Source organism: Bemisia tabaci, chromosome 1, assembly GCF_918797505.1.
Source record: "Bemisia tabaci chromosome 1, PGI_BMITA_v3".
Lineage (NCBI taxonomy): Eukaryota > Metazoa > Arthropoda > Insecta > Hemiptera > Aleyrodidae > Bemisia > Bemisia tabaci.
In genome coordinates, this window is record NC_092793.1 from 76,761,893 (window position 1) to 76,776,017 (window position 14,125).

Consider the following 14,125-nt stretch of genomic DNA (forward strand, 5'->3'; position numbering starts at 1 on the left):
CCGGGATTTTCTTGGGGAAAAGAATATTATTTTCCACAATTTCAGATATGAATATCGATTTTAATTAATCTTACAGTCATTTCTTTGGCGCACATTCGCACGAAATGATCCCTGGGTGGTTGGAGAAGAGATTCCCGGTTTCTGGAACAGTTTCCCTGATTTTCCCCTGATTTTTCCGGTAAATTTTCATTCCCTGATGAATCCCGGTTTTTTAAAAACTAGACACCATGGTTAATGACCACTACGAGGAGCCCCGACCGAGAAGACCGGCATCCACCTCCGTTTGACGTCACTGGCGCTTTATTATTCTCATTCTTTCTGACGGCCAGAGAACTGACGAGCACACTCCATGTTTCTCACCTCCACATAGATCTATTTTTTGATAGAAATACGTCCATTTGGGGAAGCAGTCGACGTAATTTCTTAAAAACTTCCTTAACTTTTCTTCTCTGCTGGCAGAATAGTCTGTACAAATTTTAGGCTATAGAGTTGACTTGTTCCTCTTCAATGAAATAGGAGGAGGAATTCTGAAACTCCGCAATGGAGATACGTGGTTGCGTACTTTGGCCATCGGACCGAGAGTCCATGAATAAACTCCAAAGAAAAGTGACTCACAATCAGTTACATCGTGTCAAAATCTTTGTTCATATTAATTTTTTTTCTTTTTTTCTTTAAAAAAAGAAAGACTAACGAATAATATGGCTTGAAATTTATGCTGAATGATTTTGACAAACTAAAGATAAACTAAATGGAACTTCAAGGGAATATGACATGTTGTCTATACTTTATGGAATGAAACACGGGGAATAACTTGTGATTTGGCATTTTGAGACTCAGGTTTTTGGATTTTAGCTATCGAGGTGTGTGACATGTATGGTTGCAAAAATATTTTCTAGGATACAATCGCATCTGTTGTGTTTTCCTAAGTTTTGAGCGATAAACCCATCATCTCTGACTTAAGTCAAGTTCCAGAGGTATAATGTGTTGTTAAACTCAACAAAATCGCCGACAAAAATTGCTGCGGTTGACATCATCTCAAGTAGGTACCCAGTTCGTTCGCTGACAGATAAGACATTATTCTGACAATCGTAGTGTGCATGTAAACAATGACAATTCAAAAGCTCTGCGAACAACCAAAAGTATAAAGCCTCGATGAGTTGATCATTATTCTGACATCAGTAGCGTGCATGTAAATAATGACAAATCAAAAGCTCTGCGAACAGCCAAAGGTATAAAACCTCGATGAGTTGATCATTATTCTGACATCAGTAGCAAGCATGTAAATAATGACAAATCAAAAGCTCTGCGAACAGCCAAAGGTATAAAACCTCGATGAGTTGATAAGTATGCTTTTGTACGCTCGGTGCTTTTCGATGGGTGTTGTGGGGTTATTAGCTGCTCCGATTTAAAAATTTGCTGAGGAAACGGACGATAAAAGCCGAGCTCGGTTGAATAAACTCTCCCCTGGCACGGCTGAACTCTTGGCAAAGAACTTCGGGAAAGCCCCGAGCATTCGCAGAGGAGAATTTTCACTACGCTCGGGGGCAGAGACCTTGTGTGCCTCTGCCACACTAAGTAAAAAACCCGTATCAACATGTGAACGTAGTCAGATGTATCCTGATAAAAGACGCATTCTAGGAAAACCTGTTAATTATTCCTTTTGATTATAAACAAGTAAATTAATCGAAATTTGATTTAGTGTGTCAGAAAATTTCGAGAAAAAAACTCTATTATTGTCTTCCAAAATGAGTATTAAATGCAGAAAGGCAACTATTGAATGCTCATACGATGTTTTTCCTCGATGCGGCTTCCACGGGGTCGTCCATCGTCCACACCGTTCGCAAAAACCTAGCATGTCCATTCCCTGATGAGACCTTGGATGCACTGGAACGCTATAATTTCACCTGGGCTCGCCATAAAAAGGACATGTGCGATTTTAACAGGAATCGATTCAACTAGGATTCCAACTCGGCATGGCATGGCGGCGGCCATTTGCAAAATATTTTTATTACGTCGTCACGGACTTACGAAGAGCCTGCATAGGTACTTGCATTCCCTCCCGCCGCCTCTATCTGCACAATGCATGCGTTATCGCGCATTGTTGCCGAGGAAACGAAAAATGGAAATCATGGAATTAATGGGGAGAAAAATCTCTTGTGTCCAGAGTCCAGACTCTTAAAGTATTTGACGAGAAAAAATACTTTCGATTCAATCCATTAATGCTTGAATTGAGAGCCAAACCTCTTAATTTAAGCGGATTTCCTCTTGATTTAAGCAAAAATCCGATTTGATATCAAGAGTAGTTTCTCTTGTCAATTTTTTAAGAGTCTGGACCCGGCATCCGAGAGAAATTTCTCTCCAGGGATTGAAGGACCTGGTAAAATTTAACGAGCGAATTGATAACAATTAATATCCAGCCAATTTCACATTTTCTTGAATGTCAAAATCTTCCCATGTTTTCCTAACTTTCCAAGGTTTTCAAACATTAAAGGCTTTGAAAGTTTCCGGACTGTTCAAGCTATTCTAATTTTAATTAATTTTTTTTTTTGAAAAAGAAGAAGAAGAATCATCAGAATGGCAGCCATCTAAATTGTACTATTTCCTTCATTCAGACTATGTACATGACTTGCAAAAGGGTGCTCGAGATTTCTTCGGGGTGACACCAAATTTTGCATGAATGGTAGTTCATGCCTAGAATGGATGTGGTCTCACCTCTAAAACTTTCAAAATGAAGACCTTCTAAATTTAAACTTTTTTCCATTAAAGTAGCGTCAAACCGTTAAACAGTATGCTGCAACGTTGATTCTCGTTAGATTACCCAGAAATTCCTTAAAAACCACTTGACGTCTCATTGAAACAATACGATTATCGTTCGAAAAGAGAAGAATTCCTGTTAATGCAACGAGCAATTCCTGTCGTGGCATATTCAACAGAAATTCCTGCTGATCCAACAGAAAATTTTCCTCGAGGTAGAATGTCACATACGGAAGCTTATTCTTCGAAAGTCTTATACCTCAAAATTTAAAATGTCTCAATTTTCCCCATTTGATTTGAATTAATGGTGCAAACCTTTCAATATATACGGAGTCACGATAGTAATTATGTTACATACACTATTCACTAGAGGGCTAGGCCTCCTGCGACCACTTCATAGTGTAACCCCCGAAGCGTTTTGCACCTCAGGCGTAATGTGTTACGCGTTACTCTCTGTGTCCGAAACTCACAGGCGCCGACGCGCCAAATACGCCTAAAAAATCGGCCATGGCGCCTAAAAAATGAAGGCTCTGCGCCAACGTGGCCCCTAAAAACCGCCTCCTAAAAATCTAGATTTTCATAGGAGGTCACATAAAGAAAGAAAAACAAATCTATTTGAATTGAATAAACTCAGAATTTTCAGCACTACAAGTGAAAGCTTGGTTTTTCTATTCTTCACGATTTCATTCTCAGTGCTTTTGTCTTCCCCAAGTTACAGCTACTTACTAGTTCTGTTACCAAAACATCTTGCGACTAACTTTTCACTAAATGCGCCGTAATGTACAGGCAAAAAGTCAATTTGGCCCTTGAAAAATCTTCAATGGCGCCTAAAAATCGGGCTTGATGCGCCACATAGCTCCTAAAACTCAAAGGTGAGTTTCGAACACTGATTACTCTAGTAATTTTATATTTTAGAGTAAGATAAGGAAAATTAATAAACAATCGTGCCTACTAAGAGTCATTTTTTTTTTATAAAATTCATTATAATTATCAACTCTGCGGCCCGGTGACCTGGTAATGATTTGCGAAAGTTGGACACGCTGATTTTGCTACATTTAAATCCATTATAGACAATCAATTCTGGATTGGGAAGCCTGCCTGGGCGGGACGTATTGCAATCATTTTCCGTTCTTTAAAACTGGCGATTAGTAGCGAGGGAATGCTCAGTTATCGATGTTTCCCCATTTGAAGCTATGGTAAAGATCGATTATTAAGGCGTAACCCTGTTTTTCGATATTTTACCATAGGTTTAAATGGCAGATCAATCGATCAAAGCACTAAGCCTATTAATGTCAACTTGGGAGAATCGCCACGGCATTGGCAACCTCGGCGAGCATTATGAGCGGAGGCTTTTAGCCTCTTCCTCCGAACGCGTTACGCATCATATTTTAAAATCCATAAAAGCTTTCGGCAGCCAGCCCTTTTTCCCGGGCACCGGAGAGATGAGCAACGCACCCCGGACAGTGGCGTGGCGTGAATTGCGATGTATCGATTGTTCTGCCATTTAAACCTATGGTGAAGAATCGATTATTAAGGTGTTCGCTGCGAACACCCTGTTTATCGATCCTTTTCCATAGGTTTAAATGGCATAACTATCGATATATCGCAAAGCACGCCACGCTACTTACCCCGGACTCTCGGCTACCTGTCAATTCTTGTTGTCAGATCCTGTCAACACTTCAGCACTTCGGTCAGCGCACTATCATTGCAACGTGAAAATCGTATGTCCGATACGGAGCCATAAAAGAAACTGCGAAATCGAGTAGATCGGATACGTCTCCTGGAGGCTTCGAAGAGGAAACGCTTCTGAATGGCACTGAATCGCAAGGTGTTTACTTTTACTTCCTCGCTCTTCTTGTAGTTGGAGGGAGTATTGTACATAAAAAAAAAAAAAATTAAAAAAATAAAAATTAAAATTTCATCATTTTTAGGCGTTTTAAGGTTCCTGGATTACTCAAATAAAAAAACATTCTTGGAAAAAATTTTTGTTCGCCCGGCGTTCTTTATCTCTATTTACAGCCATATCGCAAAATCGATTTGTCCAATTTGATTCAGAATAGACATGGGAGACCATATGTATGGTATTATGATGCACGTCGAGTGACTTTAATACACGCTAAAACTTGGTGGGGGGGGGGGACTAGGGGAAAAACGTAATGCTTTCCCTTTCATTTTTTAATTGAACGAAGTTTTTTCATTTTTTTTTTCGAAACGCACCAACTACGACGGCCGTTCCTTCAAATAAAGATACGTCAGTTCGAAAAAATAATGTCATTAGTTCGCACGTACTTCAAATTAATAATCCAAGTATTGTTTCTCGCAGCTCATGGACTTACGTCAAGGGTTAAGTATTCTTAGTGACTTGCATATATTCTTAACAACCCCTCCCATTGGCGGATCCAGACTTTGCGAATGGGTGGGGGGTAAAAGAGGCTCTGGGAAGTCCCCGCCCAGAAAATTTTCGAACTCTTAAAGCATATAATATGCAGTTTGTGAATACTTCATCATGATAATTACGAAAGTATATCGTCATCCCTTCTTTTTTACTCCATTCCTGCCTTCCTTCTTTCTTTCTTCTTTTTATCTTCCCCCTTTTTCAGGCGAGTAGGGGGGCGTACGCCCCCTATGCCCCCTTGGATTTTGATATTCTTATTATATACACGGAAAAAAAAACTCGTGCGTGGGACCCGAATTTTAGGTCAAATGGATCTCTGAAGTTTTCAGATTGAGCATCTGAACACTTTAGGTCTAGCTGCCGAAGTTCGGATCATACATCTGAAACTTCAGATGTGAGAACCGAAGTACTTCGGATGTAAGAACCGAAGTACTTCAGATGTAAGAACTGAAGTTTCAGATGTGTGATCCGAACCTCGACAGCTAGACCTAAAGTGTTCAGATGCTCAATCTGAAAACTTCAGAGATCCATATGACCTAAACTTCGGGTCCCACGCACGAGTTTTTTTTTTTTCCGGGTAGAGCAACCCCTAGAGAGGGTACTTTAATATAGTATTAGCACTGTCCTCCCTCCCCATAATATCCTGGCTAATGACCCCTCCCCGTCCCATTTCCTACTAACACACGTGGACTTACATATTTAAACTCAAATCCAATTAGTTGACTCATGTTAGAATGGCGTGGACTCAACTACCTCTCTAAGCAGTAAGGCCACGATTTTAATTTTTTCATCACGGTAATGCTTGAATAGATCATAGCTGAAGACTCTTTCGAATAAAGGGATAAAGTGATGTTTTCTAAAATAGCCAGGGAGTGTCCATTTTAAGTGTAACTCATTAATTTGAGGGTATAATTTTTTCAACATCGGATAATAGGGCTCACTTGTCTAGCTTACAATTTGAACTGGAACGCATATAAGCCATCAGCTATCAAATAAAACTTATTGTTTTCATTCATGCTGATCGCCCATTAATGTGTGATAAATGTCTCAACATGTAGGATTGTTTAAGTAGAAACAAGGTACGAAGGATCAACACTGCGTATATTAGAGCTTGACGGCTATTTTGCATTTTCAGAGGTCTTCGGCTGGGTAATGCGCATGCGCCATCGCAACGATTTAAAGAGATTAAGTAATACAGCGAGCCTCAAGGCAGTAGCTGAGTGTTTTTAAAGTTTCTGCCCCGTGTTTTCTGCCCCTGAGGCCTTTGAGACAGTCTCATGCTTCTGACGCTAAGTGGATTGAATATAGCTGTTGCCAACATGAATATGAATAAGAAAAGTGCAGATTCAACATGAAACAATGAAACATACTACAAACTCCGCAATAAAGATATTCTCGTTTGAAAAAGAAGAGAAAACATTCAAAAACGTATCGAGCTTTGTGAGGTGGTAGATTTTATGAAGAATCGACAGTTAATTTGTTTTTTGTTTTTTAAAATTTTTAAAGGAAGCAAAACTATGGTAGGCTCTACCTCAAAAGTATTTGAAACTGTTTACTATTCTCGATATGAGTTACCTCCCAAAAAGTCCTTTAAAAAAAGAAAACACCGCTATAGTTGAAATTTCATTTGATTTGTATTCAGAATGTTCATGACGAGAAGTAAAGTACTAATGAGCGATACAAAGCTAAGAGCCCTTTTGCCATACTTCTTGAAATTTTAAAGTACGGTTAAATCTACCGTAACGCCTCCGGTTGAAGTATATCACAAATACCCTTTAGAAATTAAAACTAAACAATGAAAAATGCGCACGAAATTTCTTTATTGCTGCATCCAAGAGTCTTTAATGATATGAGCTGTGCTCGCAATATCTTTCATGATTTTTTTTTCCCCCGATACAGGAAACTTTAAAAAAATATACTTAGAAAAGAGAAAATCTGCAGCCTTGTAGCGTCATCAGACGGAATTTTCCATTTAAACATATGCACTTTACCAGATTAGGTAAATTGATCATATCTCCTCTAAAAACTGTTCATTTTAGACACCAAAGATATTCTCATGCTCAGTTAACTCCGCACAGTTCCTTCTCGAACATGAAATTTACAAAATTTCAGACACATGCAAATCCTTCATTGAGATATTACTTATTTCGAGTGACATTCGTCTCAGGCTATTGTAGAGTGAAACAAGAACGCTGGAGTTAATTTTTTTCTTCTTCTTTTTCTTTCGCCTTAATTTTCGAGTTTGCTGCAGCTTATTTGTGCAAGCCCACAAGAGCTTGCACGTAATTTGTCAACCTTGCAACACAGTCTCTTCATCCATGATACTCTTTCACACTAAGAAAAATGACAAAACTTCCTCTACCCGCAAGGGAAGCGAGAAAGTAAAAAGTGTGGTCATTTTGTATCGTGGTTCAATATTTCATATCAGCCGAGCTATTTGGTTTATGTCACCGTTCTATCTGTAACCAAGTCCGCAGTTCAGGCAACCAAGTTCTTTTTCAAGTTAGGTTCTTTCTACCGAACTATTGTTACAATTCGGTCTGGTCGGAAACTTCAGGAGTAACTGAACTACGGTAACTAAGACCGAAGTACGGCTCATATTGGAGCGTTCATACATAACGTATTGCAATTAGTCGACATTTTTACCCCCTTCCCCTTGCGGCGTGGGTCTCTATCCTTTGAAATGTATAAAAACAAAATGGCGTAACGCTCTTTTCGCCCCCCTCCCCCTTGGAGCGTTACGTACATAATTTACAAACGCTCTCTATAAAACACTGTCTACCTTGGTGACCACACTTTTTTTTTTTTGTACACTTTAGATAAAGAAATAGAAAGACTTGAAAGTGCATAACTTACCTAGCGTTTTTGAAGCCTGCTTTGCCGCAGGTGATGACGTAGAGTTTGTCATCTGCTAGTTCGAGGGTCCTGTGTATCCGAACTGCAATCGGCACTGACCTTTCTTCAGTTTTCTGTTAACCAAGCAAAAATGTATCCGAAATTAGTAAAACGGGAGAAAATTAACGTACACATACGGTTTGCAGGTCTGTCGCAAAGAGAAAACGTCACTCACTTAAATAGCCGGCACTCTTTCCGCTGTAGTGTGGGTATCCTCTTATTCGGGTGCTACGGGACTGCATTTGAAAAGTTCTGTGCATTTCTGAAGAAGTGAGAGAAGTGGGAGCGCCTTCAATTTTTGAATGGGCAACACGCACATTCGTGAATCACGAATAGTTGCATCAAGGCGCCGTCATCAACTCACAATTAGTCTGGCTTTTGTGAGAGACATTTGTCGGTTCGCGAATTGGTTGCTTTTTTAACGACTGACTCCTTGGGCGTAATTTTTAGATCTTTGACCGGTTACTCCGTCAACTGGCTGCAGCTGCCCTTTCCACGGCCTGAGCAAGAGCGTGCACGGAGGAAAAAAAAACACGGTTTTTCGACGGTTACACGGTGGTAATGTCACACGGGATTCCACGGTAGTAGAACCATGGATTTTGGTAAGAGTATTGGTAAGCATAGTAGCATGACCATACTCGTGGTGGCATTATTGTGCTCACAATAATATTGCGGCAAACACAGTAACAGCACCGTGCTCATCATTATGGTCATCAAAATCCATGGTTCTACTACCGTGGAATCCCATGTGACATTACTACCGTGGTAACTGTCGAAAAACCGTGTTTTTTCCCTTGGTGTGGTTGGGTTCACGGACTGGGCAAAAAAGTTTCCCAATCCGCGAACCGGGCAATTTTGCCAACGCGTGTAACACTCGCACTGGAAAAAACCCGGCAATGCATCGACATTTTTCTTAATAGAATTCTTGCTGAATGCCGTGTTTCCAAAAAAGTTTATCGTATGTGTACCGTTTTTTAACGCAAGATTGTTATTTCAACGGAGATTTGTTCTTTCGACAGACTTAAGACTTGCTAAAGAAATACAATAGCATTCCTAAAAAATCATAATTTCACAATTTATCGACTTTTTTAAAAAAAATTTTAAAAAAAAAAAAAAAATATTTACTTCATTTTTTAAATTTTATTTTTCCAATGAAGAATCATGCATTCTGCACGAAATCGTCTTTTGTAGGTATTTCAGCTGAAGCGTTTGAGAACTTAACAGCAGTTTATGATAGATTTGCGCCAAGTTTCAAACTTAGAATACTGAAAACCAATGATCAGAATTGCAGTCACATTGCCCATATGACAGAAGCGATTCCCGCATGCATTCTCGGCAAGGACGAAATGGAAAATTTTCCTCTTACTGGGGCGTTGTCCCCCCCCCCCCCCCACTGAAGTCGAAAAAATATGACACCCCCCAAGCACGAAGGTCAAGAACCGTAAATGTTGCATGGTATTTTGATTCATACCTTGGCTAGAGGCTCATAAGGTCTATATAAGGCCTGGAGGTCACTCATAACCTAGCAGAAACTGTGAATTTTTAACTCGGACTGAAATTTTTGACAGTGCAGTAAAACGCAGCTCTCTAGAGCATTGACGTATCAAAAGACTCTCCCTCACATCAAAGTCCTGCCTTACACTGAAAAAAAAATTCTCGGCGTTTTTACCAAGGTCCGTTGGTACCTTTACCATCTCACTTGTTTTACCAATTATTGGTAATTTTACCAAGACAGACTGGTACGCTTACCTAAAAACCGGTATTTTAACTGTTTTTTTCAGGTAAGAATACCACTTTTATTGGTTATCAATTCCCGGTAACTTTGCCATTTTATCTCGATAGGTAATTCTACCACAGTCGATAAAAAAATATTGGCGTTTTTACCAAGGTCCAGTAAAATTACCGAGAAAGTTCAATAATTTTACCGAGATTTCTCGGTAAAATTACCAATTCCATAAATGGTAATTTTACCAAGAAAAAACTGGGATCAAATAGAGCCCTGAATTCTTGGTAATTTTACCCTTTTCTTAGTAAGTACACCGAGATTTTTTTTTCAGTGTTCTATTGAGCGGTCCGGTATCGGCGGGCAAGTTGCGAGTATCGAGACGGTCAGCGCAGAACAATCATTTCCTAGCCGAGCGTTAAACGCTCATCTGGATTTGGAATTCGACCAAGATCATTATGCGCCGGGGTTTTCTTCGTTTTTCGTTCCTCTCGGCAACGATTCAATTAGCTGCGGCGGCTGGATTCAATGTCCGTTTCGCATGTTGGGGAACAGTGGTCCAGGAGCCGAGATTCGATTCAGTGTTGACAAATTTTCCGTGATATAGACCAATTTTTATTGTCTTCAGTGGTAAAATATGCAATATCAAACGCAAAACGGCAATGGCGCGTCGAATCCTTGAATGGACGATGCGATATGAGAATGGCAAGGATGCTTCGTGAAACAGAGGTGTTGTGTGAGGTTGCCATTACTACAAGTTTTAATGATGCGTTTAACCATTTCGTTTTCGACCCGTGTTTGATTCTAGAATAGGATTGAACGAAGCTCAGCTATTCCTGTTCTTACTATATAAATGAAGTTACCTACCGGCCGAGTATTTCCTTGGAAAAAATTTATAACTTCCTTGCGGTAAAGTCAAATTAAAGATAATATTAATCCGTCCAACTTATTGGGTACAAATTAAAATTTCAATTGGAGGGGAGTGAGGTATGTCAATTCCCTTTTGATTCATCGTATAGTACGGTTGGAGAAGGTCCGCAGTTCTTGGAAAAACATTGCATTGCAAAACTAACTGCAGCGAGCTGGGTGTCCAATTCGATCACGGTAGGCTTCCTTTCCCTTGGTGAGCGTAAAGTTTGAATTGACTAAACGAGAGACACTAAATTATCGCTCAGGTTAGAATTGGAAATTTTCAATGTGTTCATATGTATATATTTTACGGGTAATTTTGATGAGAGAGCACACATTGCAATGCTCAATGTTACTGTGTGGTAAGTTACTTTAATCGACGCACGGTGGATCGAATCATTAGGACAGCGGGCCGATTATTGAAATTGATAGACAAAGCTATGGACAAATATGACAAAAAGGATACGGAGGGAACCTATTGGTGGAAGCTGGTGGTTACAATGGACAAAGGAGGTAGGTAATAGACTAACTAACGGAAACCCACAAGAGACCCGATAGTAAGTCCATCGTTTTCTCCCTTAGTGTATGAGAACCACACATTTCAACCAATAGGATCGTTCCATACTCCCTATGTCTTCTTTGTCTAAAGCTTTGTCTATCGATTTCAATAATCAGCCCGCAGGTCGGACAAAATTTGGAAACTTAAAACATTCATAATTCCATTTTTACAAAACTTCGAGGTTCTGAAGGTGGTTCCGCTGGTTTCCGCGTGAAGTTTTCTTCCTCAAGCACCCCTTGAAATTTAAAATGTGACTGTGTAAACATCAAAATTTGCAGTTTCAGTCCAAAATTTCATGACCAACCTCTCTAATTGACTCGATCCACTGAGCGACGTTCAGCTAGAACAGACAACGATGGCGCTCTTCTATCAGTGGTGCGGCGTGAATTGCGATATATCGATTTTTATGCCATTCAAACCTATGGAAAAGAATCGATAAACAGGGTGTTCGCAGCGAACACCTTAATAATCGATTCTTCACCATAGGTTTAAATGGAATGAAAATCGATTTATCGCAATTCACGCCACGCCACTGTCTTCTATATCCTAAGCCCTTTGAGCCAATTGATTTAAAACAATTTTCCTATCAGATGGCGATACATCGGATTCTTGTATCTCCGTGGCCGATTCCTGTATCGCTGATCTGGCGGTTGGATGGACGATTCTGCCGACTCATTCTTGAAAAAATAAAGGGGGAATCTACTTAATTACAAAAGAAAACAAACGTAAGTACACGGGCTACGCACGCCGAACGAGAGGGGTAGGAAGGGGGGAGGGGGTGCTTGACCTTGCTCCGCGCGTTTTTCACCTCCGTCTTAACGCGCACAAACGCGCCATTGCTAGATTTCACGGTACGAATCCGACTTAATGCCCATAGTCGAAATCTCTGTCACGGTGCTTTTATGTTGCACATTGCAGTGAAACATTTAAATTATACGGCGATCAACATCAGGATAAAATAAAGAGGAAAGAAACGAAATGGATGAAAGAGGAAAAAAGAGAGAGGATTATCCACAGCAAGAATCAACGGGGAAGGTAACTAGCAACTATACTTTCAAGATATTTTACAGATATTCATGTCTGTACACGCATTCTTTGTAAATAATGCAATGATGAAACCCTCTCTAGGATCTCCGTAAGTGTATTTGGTACACGGCCGCTCGCTTAGACCCGTGAGAATTCTGAAAATCCATGAGATCGGTGAGAAGAATCAACCAAAGTTGGGTTCGCCTGAGGTGCGCAACTAAACTAACTCCGAAGTGAAGCGTAGAGTATCGTGCGGAAATGAAGGCGCCGTGCGCCGCAATTCCAATTTCTTGCATGAATGATACTGAACAGAATCTGATACTATAGCTATTAGATACCCCGAGCGCCGAGCTACTGGACTCCGAATTGGATTAACATTTCGCGGCATTTTCGGTCACAAATTGTTCGTGAACCACTCCTCTATATATGTTCTGGTAACAAAAACTCAACGTTGATAGGCTTGCAAACTAAGAGCTAATGACCACGGACAGTCCGATACACATTTGGACTGCATTTAGCAATTCGGAACTACAATTTCTGGATCATTTTAGAAACATAATATGTACTATTAGTTTGCCTATGCACATGAGTGTTTTTAAGGATGAGCCAGGCACTACAGTTCAGCACAAGGAAGCCCGCGAATAATAAAGTTTTTGTTGGTATGCAGGATAACCTCCAGATTCCTCCATGAAAAATTGCCCTTCTTCACGCTGGGAGATCGCGCTTTCAACTGTTGTTTTTCAAAAAAATAATTACAAAAGAAGAATCCTTGGTAATATACATTTTTGTTAAAGGGTATTTACTTACTGTTGCTCTGAAGATGGCCTCGAGAGGCCGAAAAAGCCTGTAATCATTGTAGCCATGCATGTAACTAGCATGTAAGTAAATAACCTTTATTAGAAAATGGTACCAAGATTCTTCTGATGTTATTATTTTTTAGCATATGGTGCTACGCAGTCAAAAATGTTTTAATATTACTAGGGGGTCCGCCCCCTGGCGGCTACGCGGCCCGACCCCGGGGCGCTGCGCGCCGCCCAAAGGCCGCTTCTTACTCTTCCTGCTCCCTGTCCTACACTGAAAAAAAATTCTCGGCGTTTTTACCAAGGTCCGTTGGTACCTTTACCATCTCACTTTTTTTTTTACCAATTATAGGTAATTTTACCAAGACAGACTGGTAAGCTTACCTAAAACCCGGTATTTTTACTGTAGTTCTCAGGTAAGAATACCACTTTTATTGGTAATCAATTCCCGGTAACTTTACCATTTTATCTCGGTAATTCTATCACAGTCGATAAAAAATAGTGGCGTTTTTACCAGGGTCCAGTAAAATTACCGAGAAAGTTCAATAATTTCACCGAGATTTCTCGGTAAAATTACCAATTCCATAAATGGTAATTTTACCAAGAAAAAACTGGGATCAAATAGAACCCTGAATTCTTGGTAATTTTACCCTTTTCTTAGTAAATACACCGAGATTTTTTTTTCAGTGAAGTTCGGCAGCGTAGTCGACATCAAGGTTGGCATGATAAATGCGAGTATAATGCAATTTACATGACTTGGATCTGACGCTGCTTTGAAAAGAACTAAAAACAAAAACGCCGAAAAAGAACGAGGAAGAAGAAGTGAACGAATAAGAAGAAGCGGGAGCACCACCGGTCTCTAACGAGAGGAGATAATTGTCGAGTCATGAACTGAGCTGAGATGTTGCTGGAAGACTCAAACTCTACAAATATACGGAACACAAAGCTTGTACGTTTTTGGAGCCCAGTCATTCCATTGCGCGGTATCTGACGTATATCCCCCGCATGTTCGTTCCTTAATTAATGACTTTCAACAGTTAATTATTTAAATTAATTAACGTCTA

General features: G+C 40.0%; 1 protein-coding gene across 4 annotated transcripts in view; it reads right to left on the reverse strand.

Annotated features, from left to right (window-relative positions):
* Window positions 1-14,125, reverse strand: part of LOC109029756 (uncharacterized) — a 240,872-nt gene that overhangs the window by 21,630 nt on the left and 205,117 nt on the right. For all 4 annotated transcript variants that reach the window (XM_019040373.2, XM_072306197.1, XM_072306198.1 and 1 more), the window contains exon 4: window positions 8,006-8,118. In XM_019040373.2, coding sequence (XP_018895918.1) covers window positions 8,006-8,118 — 113 coding nt within the window. The remainder of the gene's footprint in view (window positions 1-8,005; window positions 8,119-14,125) is intronic.